Source organism: Psammomys obesus, unplaced genomic scaffold (genome assembly GCF_907164565.1).
Source record: "Psammomys obesus unplaced genomic scaffold, mPsaObe1.curated_primary_1811, whole genome shotgun sequence".
Taxonomy (NCBI): domain Eukaryota; kingdom Metazoa; phylum Chordata; class Mammalia; order Rodentia; family Muridae; genus Psammomys; species Psammomys obesus.
The window spans coordinates 5,798,152-5,820,541 of NW_026592776.1; the positions used below are offsets into that span (position 1 = coordinate 5,798,152).

Consider the following 22,390-nt stretch of genomic DNA (forward strand, 5'->3'; position numbering starts at 1 on the left):
TTTTTTTTTTGAGACAGGGTTTCTCTATGTAGCCTTGGCTGTCCTTGGACTCTCTCTCTGTGAACTAGACTGGAGTGAAACTCAGGGATCCATCCGCCTTTCTCTGCCTTCTGAGTGCTGGGAATAAAAACATATGCCACCACCGCCCAGTCCTTTCCTGTTTTCAGTTCAGTTGCTCAGCAGGTATCTACTGAACCTTCTCCATTGGCCAGGCACCCTGCAATATGTAACATGAGGAGGACTGGCCACATCTATGGCCCAAATGTGAGTTGTTATGGTAATGGTCCATTCCTTCTTAATTTGCCAGTTCCCTTGGGAGATGTTCAGTGGACCATATTTCCAAGGTCCATAGAAGTAGATTGAGAGGATGAAGCCATGTTCTCCTTGCCCAGCTTTTGTAGAGAAAAGGCTGGTTTTTGATCTTTCATCTAGTCAGGGTTTCTCACTGTTCTCTGTGTGTGCAGGCACCCCCAGCTGCTTGCTTTAGCAGTAATGACAACATTTGTATTCTGCAGTTGTTAAAGCCTGTGCATGGTACAGTACCTCGCTTGCCCAGACAACTGTAGTGTAGATGTTATCTGCATGTAACAGACAAAGAAACAGTCTGAGAGGGGGTAAGTAACTCGCCCAAGTAAGTAATAGATTGCAAACAAGAGTCCACCTCTTGAGTTAAGGTCTCTTTGTGTCCCTACCCTCAGTCTGGCCATGGTTGTCCTAGAACAGAGCTGAACATTTTTATTTATATATATATTATACAACTGTTTATTTTAGTATTTACTTTCTTATGTAGTTGTCTGAATTACTTTTTATTAATTTTAATTGAACATTTTTGAAAACATGGTTAGGCTGTGCTTTAAAGTCAATTTGATACAGAGGTGGTTTCTCTCTGCTTTATGGGACTGTGATTGGTAGTCTTTTTGTGTGTCACGTTTTGTGTTAGATTCTTCAAATCTAACCACAGTAACCTTTTGGATTTTGTTTGTTTTATAGTAAGGAGGGCAAAAAAATTGCTTTATTACTAGAATATATAATCAAACATTGATGGTACTGACTGGCTTCGTTTTATATAAGGATTTTGTCAGGATTAAAGGGCCCAGTGCATTTGAAGTTGATTGTGAATGAACTAGGAGTTCAGTACATGTAGCCATTGTCAGCAGCTATGATTGCTTTATTTTTTTTAATGAAGAATATTTTCTTTTAAAGGAGGAAAGGGGAGAAATTGTGGAAGCTAAATGTTAAGTGTCACTAAGCCATTTCCTGGTTACTCAGCTAATGGGAAGCATCATCATTCAGAAAACCTATGTTGAATGTATTTTTGGTGTATATAATAATTTTGAAAATCCGTTAGTGACTGTACAAAGTGGCTAAGTTCTGAGCACCTTCCAGAGACGTAGAACACCTTCCAGAAGCATTCACAATAGCCAAAGCTAAGTTTCTTATTAAGGAAAGAATCTGTGGAAGAAATTATTCTGTTATGGTTTATCTTGTCAGAAGCTTCAAGCAACAATGTTCCAAAAGAAGTCAGATACAGCTATGTGTGATGGCACCCGCTTTTAATTCCAGCACTCAGGCATAGGGAGGCAGATTGCTGTGAGTTTGCAGCCAGCCTGGTCGACAGAGAGTCCAGGACAACCAGGACTTTTACACAGAGAAACCTTGTCTCAAAACCAAAAAAGATACATAAAAGAGATAAGATGTTTTTGTCTATATGTTCAGCATCTTAAAGTAAAGAATAAAGGGATTCCCTTTATCTGGAGTGTAGGTAGAATTCATGAAATTTACTTCTTTGAATCCCCAGTGGTCATTTCAAAGAATCTGGACAGCCATTCTGAGAGTACAAACTGAGGCCCTGCAGTGAAATGCAGAGCGTTTGCAGGGTAATATGGTTGGGCAGTGACTCAAAACCGTAGCCAGTGTCTGACTGTTGCTTGTAGCTGTATAAAAAGAATACTGAATGAAAATCTATAGGGATTTGTCACTAGCCACACTTAATTCATGAAAATGAAAGAGGATGTGGGTTTGTAATCTATTAAAAGAAAAAGAAAAGAAAATCCACATGAACCTGTATTCTCCCACCATTCTTTATAAACGGTCTGCCTATTTTGAGGAGGATTGATGGGGAAAATGCAGTTTGTGTGCCTATGCAGATGTATGTGTGTGTGGTTCTTAATGGAATCAACTCAGCTTAATAGATTATTTCATGTTTAGTTTTGAGTGTATGGTTTGTAATTGTGTATGGTGTATAATTGTTGATGAACTAAATCCCCAAATAGTGTCAGCGTTGCTGTGGCTTTAAATAGCTACTCTTTATACCAGTAGGTTTGACTTACTCTATTGCTTTATGTCCCCTGAGATTATGCATGTATGGTAAGTGAAAGCCCTTTCCTTTTCTAAAAACGAGAAACATTTTCGTTTCTAAGGTAAGCAGTAGCCTTAGGTCTATGGACTGTATAATGCTTGTGCAGTCAAGGCCCCGCCACCTTCATTTCCTGGTGTTCATTTTGAAGAACAGTGAATTCTCTGTGTAAACTGCACAGTGAACAAAGTGAAGTCAGTGGGTAGACTGTTACTTAGCCCCTTCCTGTTGCAGGAAGTGGAATCATAGACCTGTTGGCTTTTATAGCTGGAGACCTTGGACTTTAGGTATTTATGTCTGCATTTTCTCGGCCATGATGAAAGGGTGGGCTGGTTTTAAAAACAGAAAAAGACCTGGGGTGAGACCTAGATTTCATTTTGGCTGTGTGCTCTGGAGAAAGCTAATGGAAACTTTCACTATCTTAATTAAATACCATTTTTCAAAGTAGGCGGTATGAACAAGTGAATGACTTAAAAGATACAAAGTTGAAACATACTGTTCATGATTTGGGTATGTGGCAGTGCATGTCAGAACCTGTATCTTCAAGTGTTGTACTCGGTAACCAATGGCAGTTGGTAAGTATTTCCCCCTTCTGGCTTTTAGCAGTGGTTGATATTTAAAACAAGTGGATTCTCAGTGACTCTGATGAGTTTTTTTTTTAATGTGAAATATTAATATTTCCAATATTCAACCTTATAATTTCAGGGACTGATTTGCTTAGTGGTATAATACCTGAACTCTGTCAGAAATACCAAGAATTAAATTTCCTAATTGGAGGAGAAGGACCAAAGAGAATCATTTTGGAAGAAGTACGGGAAAGATACCAACTACATGACAGGTATTAATGGCTTCCAAGTTACTGTGGGTGTGCAAATGGCAGTTGTTTATGTTTGCTTTTGACTACATGCCTGACTTAGGTGTGTTCTTGCTTCTACTTATAAAAGGCATATAACTATAAGGCATATTTTTGTGAGTTTATATCAAATAAGAAAGCTTACAAAATACACAAATTTTGTCCATTAGCTGAATATTGACTTGGTAGAGGCAGAATGAGAGGCACATGGATGCAGGAAGAACTTTGGCTGCAAATGATTGCAGGTTTCCAAGTCACCTTTTCTTGTGATTTAAACGTAATGATCCAGTCACGTAAATTGCTGTGCACATACAGGTTTGGATATCTCTTTTCCTCCATAATTCCTTTAACACACAATGTGTGTATATGTGAGGTACTGATTGTAAAAGTTTTTTTCCCCATTTAGAAACAATACTTTTAACATTTAATTATGAATGTGTTAGTAATATGTTCATTCAGTGGGCATAGTAGAGCATGCCTTTAATCCCAGCACTTGGGAGGCAGAGGCAGGGGGATCTCTTGAGTTGGAGGCCAATCTGGTCTACGAAGTGAGTTCCAGAACAGCCAGAGCTGCATAGTGAGATCCTGTCTTGAAACAAAACAAAAGATTAATGTAATATTCATTAAACACAAGCTAGTTTTGGAGATGTTGAAATTGCATTGTATAAACTTTAACACAACAGGTTTCTAAAGTTGTTTCTGTTACGTTGTAGTGTGGCCCTATCTAATTTTTTGAGGTGGAAAACATTAGTACCAGTAACAGTGATATAAATAACAGACTTGGTTTAGAAATTAAAAATTTTTTTTTGAGGCATAACTTTTTTTAACCCGCTTTTTCTCCCTCTTTCATTGTAAAACTTAGGGTGCAAATTTTGGGAGCTTTAGAACACAAGGATGTTAGGAATGTCTTAGTTCAAGGACACATTTTTCTTAACACCTCCCTCACTGAAGCATTCTGCATGGCAATCGTGGAAGCCGCCAGTTGTGGTTTGCAGGTAAAAGTCTTTCTTTAAGGGCTCTCTTGTAGGATTCTGTGTTTGAAGTACATGCCATATGGATAATTTCTTTTGCGTTTCCCGAGAGGTGATGTGCTCTCTCTGGTCTTTCTTAAGGTTGTCAGCACGAAAGTTGGTGGGATTCCTGAAGTCCTTCCAGAAAGTCTTATTATTTTATGTGAGCCTTCAGTAAAGTCTCTGTGTGAAGGGCTTGAAAAAGCTATTTTCCAAGTGAAGTCGGGGACATTGCCAGCTCCAGAAAACATCCACAATGTAGTAAAGACTTTCTACACCTGGCGGAATGTGGCAGAGAGAACTGAAAAAGTATGTTAAGTGATCAGAAAAAAATTGCCAAAATCCCTTGATGTTCTGCATGCACATTTACTTTCTCTTGCATACAAGCTTGCCCTTTGTGTTTGGTTGAAGTGTATGAGTCCTTCCAAATGAAAAGGAGTAATTACTTATGCGTCGGGTTGGATGCACATGCTTGCCTACTTTTCTACATAAGTCACTGCTCCCGGCCTCTGAAAATAGTAACAACACAGTCTAGTCTCATTAAACTCTTTCTAAAGAAATCACAAAAGGTTCTAAAAGTCCTAGTAGTTAGAAGCAAAAAGAGAAGTAAAATTATCGTGTTGGAGCTGTTTCTAATTCTGTAGCACATAGGGCCTATTAGAAAATGGATAGATGATTACAGTGCCTCTGGAAGTTGCAAATGTTGAATTCAGACTACTTTCTGAAACTCTGGTAGTGCCTTTCCTTATGACTGATACTCTGCCATCAAGGATGGTCATACCTTTAGGTTCATTGACACTATATTAGAATTCAAAATATATGTGAAAATAACAACAAATAGTCAACCAGTAAGAAAGCAGCCACAGAAAATTTCCAAGAGGTCACATACCTGGCTAACAGACCTTGTAGAGAGGAAAATGCTTCTTTATTCTGGCCTCAGGTAACATTTATTCTACTCAGTTTCATCTGTTAGGTCCTTGGTTTCATCTGCTTCTTCATTTTTCCACATGTTATCGTGTGCCAAGCTGCAGGAAATGACTCACTTTCTTAGTATGTAGAAATCCTGTACCAGAAAGACAGCCGAGTAGAGCATGGAGAAGGGTCATAGTTTAGACTTGAGTTTTATGCTATTGTTGTTAAACATGGTGGAGCAATGGGTTTCCAGCCTAGAGAATCTTTCTTGGTTTTAGATACAAGTTCTCGATTTGAGATCTCTTTCTAAAGATGGACATATATGTTTCATTGACATAAGAGGTATTGGAAACAGACATAACTTTCACTGAAGATTCATATCAACTTATGAAATAGCTACTTCTCCCCCCCCCCCCGGAAGTTGCCAGTTTTCTGTGGGGGAACATGTCAGAATCATGTAGATAGCCTCTTCAGACTACATATTCCATCCTTGTGTCCCCTTACCTCCCCAACCACTTCTTAAGTTTTGACTTGTCCCTTGTGGAACAGAAATGCAGTTTGGATTATGGCTGGCAGGAATATTTGGCCAAACAGGTTTTTTCAGTGATATTGAACTCCACCCTGATATGGGATCATAGCTCTGTAAATTGTGATTTGACTTTGCCATCATATAAACTTCCAAAGTCTAAGCTATTGTTGATGAGCAACTCAGCAAAGAATTGTGATGGCAGGTTATCAGTCTATGTTAAAAGGAGCTAACTAGCATTTTTGTAATAATACTTTTTCTTGTAGTTATTCTTTGAGGTAATAGTAAATCATGTTATGTGTTTTCGTTTCTATTCTCTGCAAATTTATAGTATACATTTGCCAAAAAAAAAAAAAAAAAAGAAAGGAAAAGGAAAGAAAGAAAAAGGAAAAAAATCCATCCAGCATGGTGATTTGCACTTGGAAGACTGAGGCAGGAGGATCACCATGAGTTCTAGGCCAGCCTGGCCTGTACAGTGAATTCTAGACTAGTTCCATGCTACCCTATCTCAAAAAGCCAGCCAGCCAACCAGGAAAAAAGTAAATCCTCATTTATAATAGTCATGTTCTCTTTATATTTGTAAATTATTTATCACTTAAGATAATAAATTAATTAACCTCAAGTAAAGATGGACAAACAAGTTATTTTGTCTTTTAACTTAAGGACGTTTTGGTCCTTTTCAGCTCCTTCTATGACTGAGTTACATAGAAAAGAAATTGGAAAGTTGAACATGGTAGCACATACCTGTAATCCCAGCACTCTGGAGGTGGATGATAAAATGAAAAGTTCAAGCCATCCTCACCTAACCTAGTGAATTTGAGGCCACCCTGGGCTACATGAAACCCTGTCTGGAAAAAAAAAAACCACTAGAGTTCTGGCTGTGATAGTTTGTTTTTCCAGTTATAGTCCGCCAGCCTCAGCCTCAACATCATTCTGGTTAAAATGTTTGTACTTAAAATGTTCCTAGGATTGAAGAACCAAGTTAACATATGCTTCCACTGACCTTCAGAAGGACTTGCACTGATCATTCTGACTTTCTTGAATTCATAGGGAAACACTTTGTATGTCTAATGTTACCAGGATGTGGGATCAGCAGTGTTCCGCAAAACACAATCCTGGTTCTTAGCACAATCCACTTTGTTCTCCTTACCAGTGTTTTCATCTGCTCTGACACTCAGCCTCTCTGTCATCTCCCTGCCTTACTTGTAGTGTAGAAGCTGTTGCTCTGTAGTATCACCATCCATCAGCAGTACAGTGCTGTAATTGTGTTTGCTGTCTGCTAGGCATCAGTGAGAGCTTTCTCCAACCAGTCAAGGCATTGGACCAATTCAGTAGCATGTCTACTGAAAAATATTTGTGGCCTTACAGCACCTGGCTATTCTAGTAATCAGCTTCCTGTCACCTGTTCTCTGTCACTCAGTGTTTAGCCCCAAATTAAGTCAATGGTAAGCACTATGCTAAAGAATAGCAAACATGGGTGCTTTCTCTCTATACATGTTTGCCAGATGCTCTTGGGTCAGTGTAGGTCACTGGCCACCCTTTATTACAGGCATATGACAACAGAGTGTTCATTGTCACTTTTTCTCTTCCAGGTGTATGAGCATGTATCAAAGGAAACTGTGTTGCCAATGCACAAGAGATTGAAAAGGCTCATCTCTCATTGTGGCCCAGTGACAGGCTACATTTTTGCTTTGCTGGCTGTGCTCAGCTATATCTTCCTCATTTTCCTGCGGTGGATAACTCCAGACTCTAGCATTGATGTTGCAATAGATGCTAGCGGGCCAAGGAGACCTTGGCCTCCTCAGTGTCCTTGTGATAAGAAAAGAGATGAGAATGATAAAGTATCCAAAAGCAGGTAGAAGCAAGCCCAAGTTAACAAGTCTTACACACTTGCAATAGTCCTGTTAGCATTTGAAAATAATTTTGCTCTTTTATTTTTGGGTTTTAGAGTTGGTTTGGTAAATTAGGCTACCTCTGTATCATTCACTATTTTTTTTTGAAAAAAGATAAATACTTATGCAATTCCTGAGTGTGAAAACTCCTTGCACTTTAAAATTTAGGGAATAATGGTTCAGCCACTCAGGTATGACATTTTTCAGATTACTGAGATCCTTCTAACACAGATGTTTTAACATTATATTTTGGGAGCTTTGGGTGCTGAAAGGCCAAACGTTTCTGGATCTTTTTTGGCCAGTTTTTAACGTTATACCATTAATTCACCAGATGTTTACAAGATTTCTTTAGGGAGGTACAACAATTATGAGATCCATTTTAAGTCAAGGTCACATATCCTTCATTGGACATTGAAGTATTGTTCTTCAACACTTACTGTGTCCACTCAAGGGTTACATGTAATCTGATTTCTTGAGCAAGATCACCTCTTTGGTTGCCAGCATGTTGGAGCACCTGCTACGTATGAAAGTTGAACTAAATGGCTCTCAAGCCTAAGGACTAGTTAACAAGAAGTGGTAAAACAGCAAACATGCCAAAATGCTCAGGCTACTGAATGTCAGGAAATCATCGCTGGCATACTCCCAAGTACCTCTCTGAACCTGTTTTATGCATTCTCCTAGGAAGAGCCCTTGTCTTCCTGCGTGCGTGTGTGCATGCCTGTGTTTGAGCGTGTGAGTGTGTGTGTGTGTGTAGAGCTCTTGTCTTTGAGTGTGAAGAGATGTTGCTTTTCAAGTTCTATGGACTGACCGATACCACTGTTGATGCTAGTGTAGGCCAAGCCTCTGCTTTTGTAGTGCAGTTTAGTCCTCCGTAAACGCCTTTGTGGTTTCTGAGCTGAACAGAAGAGGTGTGCCATCTCAAAACCAGCTGCTATCCTGTCCTCCAAATGGAAGTTCAGTCCCTCCAGTCACTGTGGTCTAGCTAATCCTGGATAAGTATTGCCAGTGTGTGGAAAGGCTTTCCTCCAGAACAGTTTATTTATAGCGTATCAAGTCTGAAAATTGTCAGAGTGTGCAGTCTCTTTGTGGGTGGAATTTCTCAATCGTAATCACAGTTATCCAGAGCCATGGGTTTTTAAATCCCAAATTATATGCGATATGTATTATTATTAATCTTTGAGCTCTTTCGCATGTTATTTTTGTGGGAAAGGGACTAAAATAAAAGCAGCAAGGCGCTTGTGGGTGTTTGATTCTGTCAGTATTGTAATTATGTACAGGATTTTTTAATGATGACATTTGCAAAACTTTTTAAAGAGTATCTTAACATGCCTATTAGTTGGTTGCCACTGGTATAAAAGAGATATATTTGTGTTTGGTTTCTAGGGAAACACAAATGCTAGAGAGTAATTTTTAAAATAGAGAAATTAGGGCTTTTATTGGAAAAAGATGACCTGGTCCAAATCATTCAGTCTTATTTGAATCTTTATGCACTGGGACAGGCTTACAGATAACAGTGCCAATATTTGCAGTAGACTGAGGCATGTGTAACACTTTGCTTTATTCACTCTACATTACTGTTTCTTCTTTCATATTTGCTTCTAATAACTTTTGTCAAAATCATCATTAAATACTTTAATTGTTCTTTATTTAAGATGACAATACATTTGAAAATTAATTTTTTCTTGTCTATAAATGTGTAATTTATGAATTAAAATTATTTTTCCTTTTTGAGCAAATGAAAATACTTATTTGTCTAAAAAAAACCATTTTCAGGCTCCCTGGATACCTTAATTCTAACTGTCAGTGTTGCACTGGTCAGTATATGGAAATGCTGTTCCACCCTAATTATAATCATTTGAAAGCTAACTATATTTATTTGAAAGTGAAATTGACATGGATGCAGAATTTGTTGAAAAGACACTGTATTGCTTTTGAGGTTGCAATCATACACATGATCCCAGTCTGTTAAAACATGCTCATGTCCAATAATAAAAATGAGAATGGTGTTTTAATAGTTTTCTCTATTTGTCTTATTTTCTGGACAGGGTGTAACTCGTAGAACAGGCCCCCCTCTTCTGAGTGGATCTAATGTGTTGCTTAGTCTATTAGTAAAACAGGAAGTATCCTTTGTGTTATGCACCACTCTGTCATCTTTTATTTCTAGAATATATGCTCTTTTGTATTCTTGAAATAGCAAGTTCAATTGTACCTTTGTTTCCTGATTCCAATAAGCCCTTGTTTTTCACTGTCAGTTATCACAAAAGGCAAATGAATACATCCACACACTATTGTGTGTGAACTACGTAATGATACTTTGTATGTTGCCAGCTGTTTTAAAAGAAGTTTGAATTTTGACTTTAGTTACAACGCTTAGTGTTCCCCACTTTTGGGAAGCAGTCATTTTCATTCATGTTCAGATTTGCCTTACAATGGAAGATTGTTTGATCTTTTTTTTTTTTTTTTTTACATCTGCTTCGTATATGTTTTCTTTATTCTTTATTAATTACATTTTATTCACTTTGTATCCCCCCTGTGGTTCCCTCCCTCCTCCACCCTCTGCATGCATGCCCCTCCCCAAGTCCACTGATAAGGGAGGACTTCTTTTCCTTCCTTCAGATCCTAGTCAATTAGGTCTCATCAGGAGTGGCTGCATTGTCTTCTGTGGCCTGGTAATGCTCCTTCCCCCTCAGGGGGAGGTAATTAAAGAGCAGGCCAATCAGTTCATGTCAGAGACAGTCCCTGTTCCTATTACAATGGAACCCACTTGGATACTGGACTGCCATGGGCTACATCTGTGCAAGGGTCTTAGGTTATCTCCATGCATAGTCCTTGGTTGGAGTATGAGTCTCAGGAATGACCACTGTGCTCAGATTTTTTGGTTCTGTTGCTCTCCTTGTGGAGTTCCTGTCCTCTCCAGATCTTACTGTTTCCCACTTCTTTCCTAAGATTCCCTGAACTCTGCCCAAAGGTTGCACATAAGTCTCAGCATCTGCATTGCTAGTCTGTAGGGCAGAGCCTTTCAGAGGTCCTTTGTGTCAGGTTCCCGACTTGTTCCCTCTTTTCTCCTTCTGATGTCCATCCTCTTTGCCTTTCTGGATAGGAATTGAACATTTTAGCAAGAGTCCTCCTTCTTGATTAGTTTCTTTAGGTGTACAGATTTTAGTAGTTTATCTGATATTATATGTCTATATGGGTAAGTATATATCGTGTGCATCTTTCTGCTTCTGGGATAGCTCACTCAGGATGATCTATTCCAGATCCCACCATTTACCTGCAAATTTCATGATTTACTTGTTTTTTATTGCTGAGTAATATTCCATTGTGTAGATATACCACAATTTGTGCATCCATATCTCCACTGAGGGGCATCTGGGCTGTTTCCAGCTTCTGGCTATAACAAATAAGGCTGCTACAAACATGGTTGAGCAAATGTCCTTATTGTGTACTTGAGACTCTTTTGGGTATATGCCTAGGAGTGGTATAGCTGGATCTTGAGGAAGCACTATTCCTAGCTGTCTGAGAAAGCACCAGATTGCTTTCCAGAGTGGTTGTACAAGTTTACATTCCCACCAGCAGTGGAGGAGGGTTCCCCTTTCTCTACAACCTCTCCAGCATGTGTTGTCTCTTGAGTTTTTTATCTTAGCCATTCTGATGGGTGTAAGGTGAAATCTTAGGGTCGTTTTGATTTGCATTTCCCTGATGGCTAATGAGGTTGAACATTTCTTTAAGTGTCTCTGCCATTCGACATTCCTCTATTGAGAATTCCCTGTTTAGCTCTGTACTCCATTTTTTTAATTGGATTACTTGATTTTTTTGCTGTTTAACTTTTTTAGTTCTTTATATATCAGAAGATGGAAAGATCTCCCATGCTCATGGCTAGGCAGGATTAATACAGTAAAAATAGCCATCTTACCAAAAGCAATCTACAGATTCAATGCAATTCCCATCAAATTACCAACACAATCCTTTACAGACCTTGAAAGAAAAATTCTGACCTTCATATGGAACAACAAAAAAAAAACCCAGAATTGCTAAAACAATTCTCTACAGTAAAAGGTCTTTAGGAGGTATCTCCATCCCTGATCTCAAGCTGTACTATAGAGCAACAATACTAAAAAACTGCATGGTACTGGCATAGAAACAGACTGGTGGATCAATGGAATCGAATAGAAGACCCTGACATAAATCCACACACTTATGGACACCTGGTTTTTGACAAAGATGCCACAAGCATTCAATGGAAAAAGGACAACATGTTCAACAAATGGTGCTGGTCTAACTGGATGTCTACATGTAGAAAATTGCAAATAGATCCATACTTATCACCCTGCACAAAACTAAAGTCCAAGTTCATCAAAGACCTCAACATAAAACCAGACACATTAAATCGGTTAGAATAAAAAGTGGGGAAGAGCCTTGAACTCATTGGCACAGGAGACAACTTCCTGAACAGAATACCAACAGCACAGGCTCTAAGAGCAACAATCAATAAATGGGACCTTATGAAACTGAAAAGCTTCTGTAAAGCAAAGGACACTGTCGTCAGAACAAAACGACAGTCTACAGATTGGGAAGGGATCTTCACCAACCCTATATCTGACAGAGTACTCATATCTAGTATATATAAAGAATTGTTTGATCTTTTTTTAAAGTACTTTTATATTTTTTAAAATTTTATGTTTTACATACATGTGTGTCTATGTAACACTTGCATAAACGATGCCCATGGAGCCCAGAAGATGGTATTTGATCTGGAACTAGAGTGATAGATGATTATGAGCCACCATGTGGGTGCTTGGAATTGAACCCAGGTTCTTTGCAAGAGCAGCCAGTGCTCTTAACTTTTGAGCCATCCTTCCAGCCCTGAATTCAGGGGAAATTTTTAAATGTTTGTTATTATTTGGCTGTTTCATATATCAACATGATGAAATTTAGTTGTTTTCATGCCCCTTACTACCCTCTTGTTTCTTCTCCTTTCCCACTGAAACCTTTCTCGCCAAGCCTCCCTCCTTTTATGTCTGTGTGTTTATGTGTGTGTGTGTAACCCTCTGAGTTTAACTATATTTGCCTGTAAAAATGTGGCTGTGTGGGAGGTTATTGGATCACAACTTACCAGTGGCTACACCACTGAACAAAATGACATTCTTCCCTCCACCCCACAACTGTTGACTGCCAATGTTTTTGAAGGGAGGTGTTCATCCTCCTGAGCTTCTCCCACCTAGGTGATGGAAAGTTAATAGCTATTCTTGGTTGTCAGCTTTACTACATCTGGAGTGAATTAAAACCCACATGGCTGGGAACACCTGTGAGGGATCTTTTTTTCTTAATTAAATCATTAGAAGTGAGTAGACCCACTTCTAATCCAAATCTTTGTGGTGGAAAGATCCACCTTTAATCTGGGCTACACAAGCTGGCAGCCTATATATAAAGATCATGAGAGAAGGAAACTTGCTCTCTCTTTGCCTGCTTGCCCTGTTACTGTTTTGCTAGTAACTCCATTTCTTCACTGGCATTAGAGCCTAGAATTCTGGCATATAGTGAAGACCAGCTGAGACATCCAGCCTTGTGGACTGAACAACTGCTGCATTCTTGGACCTATCATTGGTAGACAGGCATTGTTGGACTAGTTGGACTACATTCCAATAAAGCCCTTTTCTATGTAGGGAGAGATTCATTCTCCAAGTTCTTTTCCTCTAGAGAACCCCAACTAATAAATACACTTGCACTTTCAGTAGATTTTATAAAATTAGAAAATCTACATGTAAATAAGAATAAAAGAAAAACACTTGCTAGAAAGGGAGATTAAAAACAAATCAGCTTTACTTGTATTGGTCAGCTCATAAGCAAACACTGCCCAGGTAAGGAAGAGGCCGATTCATGGAATCTATGACTTCACCTGTAAGCTTGGGCATGGCGTTCATCCATTTTGTTATCACACTTCCATTATCAAGGATAGGCCACATCCTTCTGAAGGAGTTGCCACCATCTTCACTGAAGGTTCACACAGAATTGAATGATCAAGAAAGAATCTTGCTGAGGGAACTTGTCACAGGTGTCACCTTAGTACCTATCTTATCACCAGAATCATCTCAGCACTTCAGTCACATTCAAATGCCATTAGGAGAAACATGCAACGTACACCTTGTTATTCAATATTATCTTGAAGCCAAGATTTTTTTTTTTTTTTTTTTTTTTTTTTGTCTAGTCATAGTTTAGGATTGGGCTTAAAGGACCATTCATGGATATAACCTAGAACCCCTCCTCAGATGAAGCCCATGGCAGTTCAGTATCCAAGTGGATTCCCTAGTAATGGGAACAGAGACTGTCTCTGACATGAGCTCAGTGGCTGGTTCTTTGACCACCGCCCCCCCTCGAGAGGAGAAACAGCCTTGCCAGGCCACAGAGGAGGACAATGCAGCCAGTCCTGATGAGACCTGATAGGTTAGGGTCAGATGGAAAGGAGGGAGCTCTTTCCCTATCAGTGGACTGGGGAGGGGAATTGGAAGAGATGAGGGAAAAAGGGAGGGTGAGATTGGAAGGAAAAGAGGGATACAAAGTGAATAAACTATAATTAATATAAAAATAAATAATGAAAGAATTGGGCTTAATTCTTTGTAAATGTCCACATGAAAAGCAAATAAAATACCTCCAAGAACAGTAACTGTGAGAAACAGTGGTGATGTGTACTGATAAACAGTGTATTCCCTCTTTCTTATGTGAGAAAGGGAATTGCTTTCATGCTGCATCAATGTAGAAGTTGCTTTTATCCTTCCAATCCTGTTTTCCAACATACTATATCATAAATAAGGATTTAGAAGGAAAATGGAAATGAGATTAGGATAGGAATTCGTTAATTTTTCTTGAGACTTCTGTACATGCAGCTAATGTGTTTTGATCAAATCCAGTATAGGTTATAAATGTCCAGTATTAAATCTTTATTTTATTATTTATCTTAACATGGATGGGTGTTTTACCCCCATGTGTATATGTGTACCATGTCCAGGCCTGGTGCCTACAGAGGCCAGGAGGAGAGCATTGGATCCACTACAACTGCAGTTACAGATGCTCTAAAGTTGCCATGTGCTGGGAGTCAAATCCACTCTTCACTTCTGAGCCATGTGCTAGCCTCCAGGATAGCACAGAGTGTTTCTTTTTAGAAGGGAGTTAACATTGCCGTGAATATCAACATACCGAGTCACCACATCAGTTAGATTAGAACCTACAGACAGAGTTCTTGGAAACAGGAGCACTTAGTGCTAGGAGGTTTAAAATAGATGTCATATGATGCCAATTATAACTCAGTAAAAATTTGCAGCGGTAGGAACCTAAGCTGAGGAGAAGCCAAAATGGAAGATGGTCCGGTTTTCTATGGCTTTAAAAACATTTTTCTTACAGTGTTTGCAACATTTTTTTTCTTCAAGCTTTTAATTAAAGTTTTCTTGGCTCTCCTAACCCATTTTTATATCGTCAAAGGAAACAGAAAAGAGGCAGCTAGGATAGCAGAAGAGATCTATGGTGGACTGTCAGGTAAAAAGACTTGAATTTATTCCCAGCACCTCAAAAGTTCCTCCTTGAAAATTCATATGAATAGTGTTTCTAGAAGGTAAGATTTCCTTGTACTTTTGTGCTGAATGGGTAGTTTGAAAATGTACCTTTCACTTAACATAGAAAATGATGTTTGCTGCACCAATTTGTGAAGGATCTTCGGCATTATTTTCTTGGAAGTGGGTAGTTGTAGTCACTATTATTGTTGAAGAAGTAAAACAGAATAGCAGGTTTTAGAGGCTATTTTGAGAGACTTTCTACTAACCAAAAGAGTTCTTATTAGCATTATTTTCTTCAACACTTTCAGTACAACTAACCAGAAAGAGCATTATAGGAAGACTTCCTTGGGAAATTCAATGATCAATTAATTTGATTGAAAAGCAGTGTGGCATCCTGTATTATACGTATCATGGTGTCCTTTGCAAATGGAATTGATTGACTATCAGAGAAAATCCCTCACTAAACCCATTTCTATGCCAGTGGCACCACAGAAAGCACCCAAAACAAAGGTTGTTACCACAATATGAAACTGCTAAGACTTTGGTAAAACATAAAACATCTGAAAGTCTCATACTCTGTAGAGGTCAGTCTAGATCTCTTTCAAGAAACAACTCTCCTTAATTGTAAGGAGATACTGCAATAACAACTGAAGCAGTTATGCTCACACTGCTAGGACTGCCCCTTCATGGAGGAGGAAGACGTCCCTGAGGAAGAGGAGGATTTATTCATAAAACTGTTGAGAGTTGCCTGATGGGTTTTCAGTGTGCACAGGGGTTCCTGGGTTGCATCATTCTTTAGTTGGTTGGTGTCTGTTTCAATTTGCATCCAAGTGTCTCTTTCAAAATAGCCATACTTTGTGATTTCAGTGTCCTAGACCGCTTGAAAAAAGGCTAGACATCAGTGTCTTAAATAAAGAAACAAGAGCTCTAAAGAGGGAGCATCAGAATGCTTCAGCTAGCTGGTAACAAAGGAGTCCGAAGGCCTGGACTGTGGAAAGAGATTTCTTTTGGGGATTATATTTGTCACACATTTCAGGGAGGTATGTAATTTTGGTGTGAAAAGATTAATGCTTCTTTTAGTTTCAAATTAATCATGGCCTCAAAAGGTATTTTTGACTTAATAGTTTGGGCAGGGACTTTCTGGCATTTGATGTTCTGTTAGGTACAGAAACATCTTTGTGCTTTGAATTAGGTAAAATCTAACAGGGATAGATGCTGACAGAGTGTGTAAAAGTTTTCCTCTAGTTGTTCCTGTGCATGGCTCCTGTCTTTGTGGTCCTTAGTGAAGTATACTTCTAAGGGTGTTAGAGTACTCAGAACCTGTTCAAGCATGCTTTGGATTTTAAATCTCTGTAAAAGACTTATTCAGTCTAGGCCATCCATCTTGTTCAAGCTCCTGGACAGTGCCCATTTTCATATACTGTTAAAAATGGGTGGTAGTGAGACTAACAGATGTAAGCCTAGTTTATTTCATATAAATGTAAGTGTATTTGTGTGTGTGTATATATATATATATATATATATATATATATATATATATATATATATATTTGTGTGTGTGTCCTTATATCTCTCACATGTATGATAGTATATTCAGATTTGATAAGTCTTTCTATAATAAACTGGCACTAACATGCCCAAAATAGTAGGGCTTTATTTTCCATGATTCTAAACTGTTCTTTTTACATTGTTTATAATTACACATGTAAAGCAACAGCAAGATTTTGTGAGCCAAGTGTAGTGGTGCATGCTCTCAATTGCAGCACTTGGGAGGCTGAGGCAGGTGGATTTCTGTGAGTTGGAGGCCAGCATGGTCTATATACCAAGCTCAAGGATAACCATGGCTACGTAGTGAGACACTGCCTCAAAACAAAACAAGACAAGACAGAAACATAAGATTTCGTGATAGTGTTATTCTCAAACCAAAAATCATCTTTGCAGTTCATTTGTCAGACAAAGGTTTGTTGGGAAAATATATGATGGTTACTCAGTAAGTTAGTGAACTGACTTAGAAAGTCTCTCATCTCAAGGCAAAATTGTTCTTCTCTTCTAGTATGTAAACATTTGAACCAAATGAAAACACAAATAAAAAGGACAAATTACTTAACATGATTTCTGGCCATGTTTGCTGCCAAAGGTATAGACATAAAATTGGGAGGGGGGTTTAGAAGTTGGGACATTTTACCGTTGCAGATATGAGCTTGTAGTAGAATCTTCTCTCAAAAAGGAAAAATGAAACAACTTTTAAGGGAAGGCTAAAACATTAGTTCATTTTCCAAGTGCTACGTTCAAAGTCATTTGTTTCTGTTTCAAAGGACTTTTACTGGACAGCCATCTGACTCCTGTCCATTCCACTTCAGTATTCTCTTTTGTTCCTTTTTGTTGTTGTTGTTCCAGAACCTATCTAGCCTTTTACCTTAATTATTTTCTTCCTTATTTCTTTAAATCTCAGCCTAACTGACCTCTGCTCAGTTAATATCAAAGGTTCCTGTTGACTGTTTCTAAGTAGGAACAAACAGTTCCTAGCAGATGTTCTGACTTTCAGCTTCACCTGCAGCTCACTTCTTCTGCCCCTAATGGGTTCAAAGGAGACTTATTAACACAGATCACTGACTAAAGTTCATCTTCTGATCAGAAGATGAAGTTCTAATGAATATTTCATTAACTTCATTATGTTACAACATTTTAGGTATTTAAGAATTTTTATTATAATGCTTTCTTCCCAATGTACTCCATTTTCTTAAAATCTTATTAATTCTAAGTTTTTATCGTTATTTTGATTCAGAAATGAGATCTATGACTTTTGTTCCCTTTGATAAATGCCACAGATGTTGCTCTCTATGATTTCAAAACTTGAACAAAGATTGTATACCGTGGGGACCAAAGACTGTAAAAAAAGCAGTCTTCTAGAATTATCTCACATTCTTGTCAAAATTTGACAAGGTAACATCCTTGAAAAAAATGTAAAAGAATTATTGGCTCTTATTTTGAATTCTTGGAACTTCAACATATTCAATCCGAATAGATTTGTTAGTAAAGAAATAACTTGGGGGGGGGGAGTTGTCATGAAATTTATTCAAAGAACCTGAGCACCAGAGATACAAATCACAGTTTGAAAGATGTGAAGGAAGATGTGAAAAAGTACTTAAGTGTTTTCTGTACACCTCATCAGGACTGAACATGTTTGTAAACTATCTTTATAATGTATTTGCAGCCCTGTGACCCAGGCAGGGTGCCAAGGAAGTAAAAATAGAGTGCCCTCAAAGAGAGCGATTGAGTCCTATTTAAGTATTCATGCACTTGGTAAGCTTGGCTACATATTTACTGAAAACAATGGAAAAATCCTGAATCTGCCAGAACCTTTAATCCTTAATTTCTTTCAATTTGCTCCTATTTGCAAACTGAGAGCCATATGAGATACTGTGTTGGGAACAAGAATAAAAATAAGGGGACCTTCATTGTGACAGTTTCAGGAGCATAGCCATGTAAAAACCCTTCCAGGTCTTTTGTAGGGGGCAGTCAGCAACAGTGGAATAGGAAAAGTTAGTTCCTGCAATGTGATTTTCTTTCCAGTTGGGAATACAGCAAATTTATTGTACTTTTTTTTCACAGGGTCTCACTATGAAGCTCTGACTAGCCTGGAACTTATTATGTAGACCAGGCTGGTGTCAAACTCAGAGATCTCTGCCTCCTGAGTGTTGGGATAACAGGTGTCTACCACAATGCCATTTTCTTTTCCTGAGACAGCTGAGACTGTCTTCAAACCCTCTATGTAGCCAAAGATGACCTTGAACTTCTGATCCTTAGGCTTCCTTCTCTGGCATAAGGCATGTTCCACCTCTCTTGTTTATACAGTGCCAGAAAGCAAACTCAGGGCTTCCTGCATGCTAGGTCAGCACTTTTCCAACTTAGCTTCTTATTCTCCCAGCACCTATTTCACTCTCTTAGCAGAGATAACATGATGCCAAAAGTGTCCAATACAAGTGAATGTAGCACCAAGATAGGCAGAATTTAGAAACCTATAGTTCTCAAAACCAGGGCAAAGTCTTTTCTGAAGCCCTTACTTACTCCAGGTTTTGGGATTTTGTTTTTCTAATGCTTACTAGCCAGGAGACAGCAATGTGGTTGTCATTCATTTCAGGGTGTTCTAATGCATATAGCAACACTCCCCCTCCCCATCTCTCATAGAGGCCATGAGGCTTTAGGCAAGGGACAGAGAATGGGTGCTCGAAATAGGAGGTAAGAACCCACTTAAGCAAATGCCTAAGTGAATAAGTCCTATACAACCTGGGGGTGAGACACGGAGAAGGAGCTGCAAAACAGAAATCAAGTGAGGAAGAAACCCAAGGCAATGCTCTTCCCTCTTTCTTTGTAAAGTGGCAGATGGCACAGGTTACCTCAGAATCATGGGTGAGAGTTGGGGGCATGCTAGGATACCGCATTGATGAGGAGATTCTAGAAGATGTAGGCAACTGTCAATGGGTAAGTAAGCAGCTGAGGAGCAGACCTGATGGTGCAAGATTCACATGACCAGAGAAAATCTGCAGCATTTAATGATAGAGGTCATTCCACTGAAAGCACCCTTCCCCAAGAAAGTCCAAAATGAGGGACTTCTGTCAGAGACTGTGGCATCAGAACCATCTCCTGGGAGGAGATAATATCCAGCTCTTACAGTTTGAATGTTCGTGTTCCCAAGTTTTTGTCCCTTCCTTTCTATAAATTGTAAGATGGCTACAGGGAAAGTTTAAAAAAAATTCTGGAGGGTTGATTGGTTTGATTGTTTCCTTTCACCAGTTTGGTCAAATGTACTGAATCTAATCTTTTCTGTTTTCAGGTTTTTTTTTGTTGTTGTTTGTTTGTTTGTTTTGTTTTTTTTTTTGTTTTTTTTCAGACAGGGTTTCTCTGTGTAGCCTTAGCTTTCTTGGACTGGCTTTGTAGAGCATGTCGGCCTCAAACTCACAGAGATCCACCTGCTTCTGCCTACCAGAGTTCTGGAACTACAGGCATGTGCCACTGAGCCTGGCAGCCAAATCCAATGTTTTAAAAGTCAATTCTGGTGTCCTAATTTTCATTTCACCAGTGTGGTGGGTAGGAGTACTATGAATGCTAGCTCATCCTGTGACATGCTGACGCCCAGTGAGTGGGACTGGCTGCCTCTTCCAGGTAACTGGGACTCATTTTCCCTGTCCCCCTGCTTCTTTTCATCCTCAAAGCACCAGAGAAACTGGCACCTGGAATAGAATGCTGTCCTTGGGTATCTAGCTGCTTGATGGAGCAGAGAGCTATGCTCTCTGCTGGGAGTGTGGAGGGATGCGTGGTGGTACAAGTTTAGAAGGGGGTGGAGTCTCTTTAAAGATCTGACTACAGAGAAGTATACAAGGGTTTAGTAAATACAAGGAGGGCCAATACTCTTGCCTGAGAGACCAGCCTAGGTATGGCTCCTACCATGCCCAGTAACCATCAGCTCCCACCTCTCCTCAGTTTGCATTTGACTCCTAACACCTTCTTTCCTTGACAGAAACAGAACCCTACAGTGCAGGCATCTTTGTTTAGGGCTGCTTTCACTCAGCATTGGGTTTGTGTGGATTATCCAGATACCACCTAGGGGTTGGGTCTAATGGGACTGATAAATAATGGAAAGTTACTAGAAAGTCTGGAATTGGCTAAAGGATGCGGTTAAGTCTCTTGTTTTTCACAGGGAGGGAGTTCAGAGCCTACACAGAGGCAAGTTTGAAGAATTACAAAATCAGATCATCTTGATATCCTAAACCAGTTCTTTTAGGAGTGAGTGGCTGCCTAAATCTTCTCTTTATGTTTGAATAGGTTACCTCTACAGGTCAAGTCTCCCTTACATGAAATTCTTGGAGCTAGAAGTTTTAGATTTTAGGTTTTTTTTTTTTTTTCCTTCCAGAGTTCAGAATATTTGATATCTTGAGAGAGGGAACCATAGCTTAAATACCAAATTCATTCATGAAATTTCATGAAACATTTAAAATAATTTAGGGGCATGAATCTGAGTTTCATGAGATGGAATAGTCTATGTGTGACAGTGTTGTATCAGTACTCGGAAAGTTTTAGATTTTGAAGTATTCCAGCTTTTGATCTTCAGAGTAAAAACACTTAACCTGTAGTTCTTCAGGCACCCGGGTCTAGCCAACTTATTGTTAGAAGAACAGAAGGCCAAAGCCACACTGAAGATGTGCTGCTTCCATTGCTCAGGCTGCTGAGCTGCTAATGTAGGTAAAGCCCATCCTGAAACCCCCAGCGCCTGTATTCACTTCCAAACGTGTCCAAAGCACACATGCCAAGGACTTTGATGAAGGTGTATGAAAGGGAGACTAAAGATGATATGCAAGCAGCCATACTTGGTGGCACATTCCTATAATCCCAGCATCCAGGGAGGCAGAGACAGGCTGATTTCAAAGAGTTTGAGGCCAGCCTGGTCTACAAGTGAATCCAGGACTGAAAGACCCTGTCTCAAAAAACCAAAAAATGAACAAACAAAAATGAAAAAAAAAAAAAGATATGGAAAGAGATGTTCAAGGAGGTTTAGAAATACTCTGTCTACCAGCCTGGCTTGTCCTCTAAATTAACCATTTCATCAGTAGAATAGTATTTATATTCTGACATGGTATGAGATGCTACAGTATTCAGTACATGAAAACATGGACACAGAAAAGAATGCTAAATGAGCCATGTCTCGGAATTCACTTTACATTGTCATGGTGGCTACCAAGCAAGGTCCACATGATATAAATTGTATGTAAAACAAATAAAAAAAAAACTCTTGGTTAATTTGACTGAAAAGTCCAATTCTCCAGTTTATGTCCATTATTACCATTTGTCTTCTGTTTTGCTGGTATGGAGTGCTGTGGGCTACACTTTGCTCATGGGTAAATTTGTTTGAATGTGTTAGTTTGGGAGTCCTTAAGAACCAATGCAATGCAAATTCACCCTACACACTTCTCCCCAACTTGGGTGGTCCTCCCACACCTTTATTCTTACAAAGGTCCCATTTTTCTTCAAAAATAGTTCATCTCCATTTTGGTTATTCCTTGACAATCACTAGAGGGAGAAAAGAGAGTGGTACAGTGAGAAACAATTCCCCTTTAAGTAAACTGTCACACTCAACAGTTTTGCACCAACTCAGAAATAAATGGAGATATATAAATACAGTATGTTTGTTCATATTAAATGCTTTTGTGTTTTTTCATTATTATAAAAGCATTTCACAATCATAGCAGGAGTATGAGATGACAAAACTTTTACCTCTATTTCTCTTGGTTAAAAATTATTT

The 22,390-nt window shown here is 38.9% G+C and overlaps 2 protein-coding genes across 6 annotated transcripts in view; both read left to right on the plus strand.

Moving 5' to 3' along the window:
- The window catches only part of Piga (phosphatidylinositol glycan anchor biosynthesis class A), a 14,286-nt gene extending 4,731 nt beyond the window's left edge, over positions 1-9,555 (plus strand). The window contains exons 1-5 of one of the 3 annotated variants that reach the window (XM_055615768.1): positions 40-614; positions 3,062-3,194; positions 4,072-4,204; positions 4,322-4,528; positions 7,250-9,549. In XM_055615768.1, coding sequence (XP_055471743.1) covers positions 572-614; positions 3,062-3,194; positions 4,072-4,204; positions 4,322-4,528; positions 7,250-7,516 — 783 coding nt within the window. In that variant the 5' untranslated portion in view covers positions 40-571 and the 3' untranslated portion in view covers positions 7,517-9,549. Of the gene's footprint in view, positions 1-39; positions 615-3,061; positions 3,195-4,071; positions 4,205-4,321; positions 4,529-7,249 lie in introns of those variants that run through there. The other 2 variants (XM_055615767.1, XM_055615769.1) reach the window with 2 other exon arrangements.
- A 5,340-nt stretch (positions 9,556-14,895) lies between these two features.
- Positions 14,896-22,390, plus strand: part of Asb11 (ankyrin repeat and SOCS box containing 11) — a 31,580-nt gene continuing 24,085 nt past the window's right edge. For 2 of the 3 annotated variants that reach the window (XM_055615770.1, XM_055615771.1), the window contains exon 1: positions 14,896-15,076. In XM_055615770.1, the coding sequence (XP_055471745.1) occupies positions 14,896-15,076 (181 nt within the window). Of the gene's footprint in view, positions 15,077-16,039; positions 16,134-22,390 lie in introns of those variants that run through there. The other variant, XM_055615772.1, reaches the window with a different exon arrangement.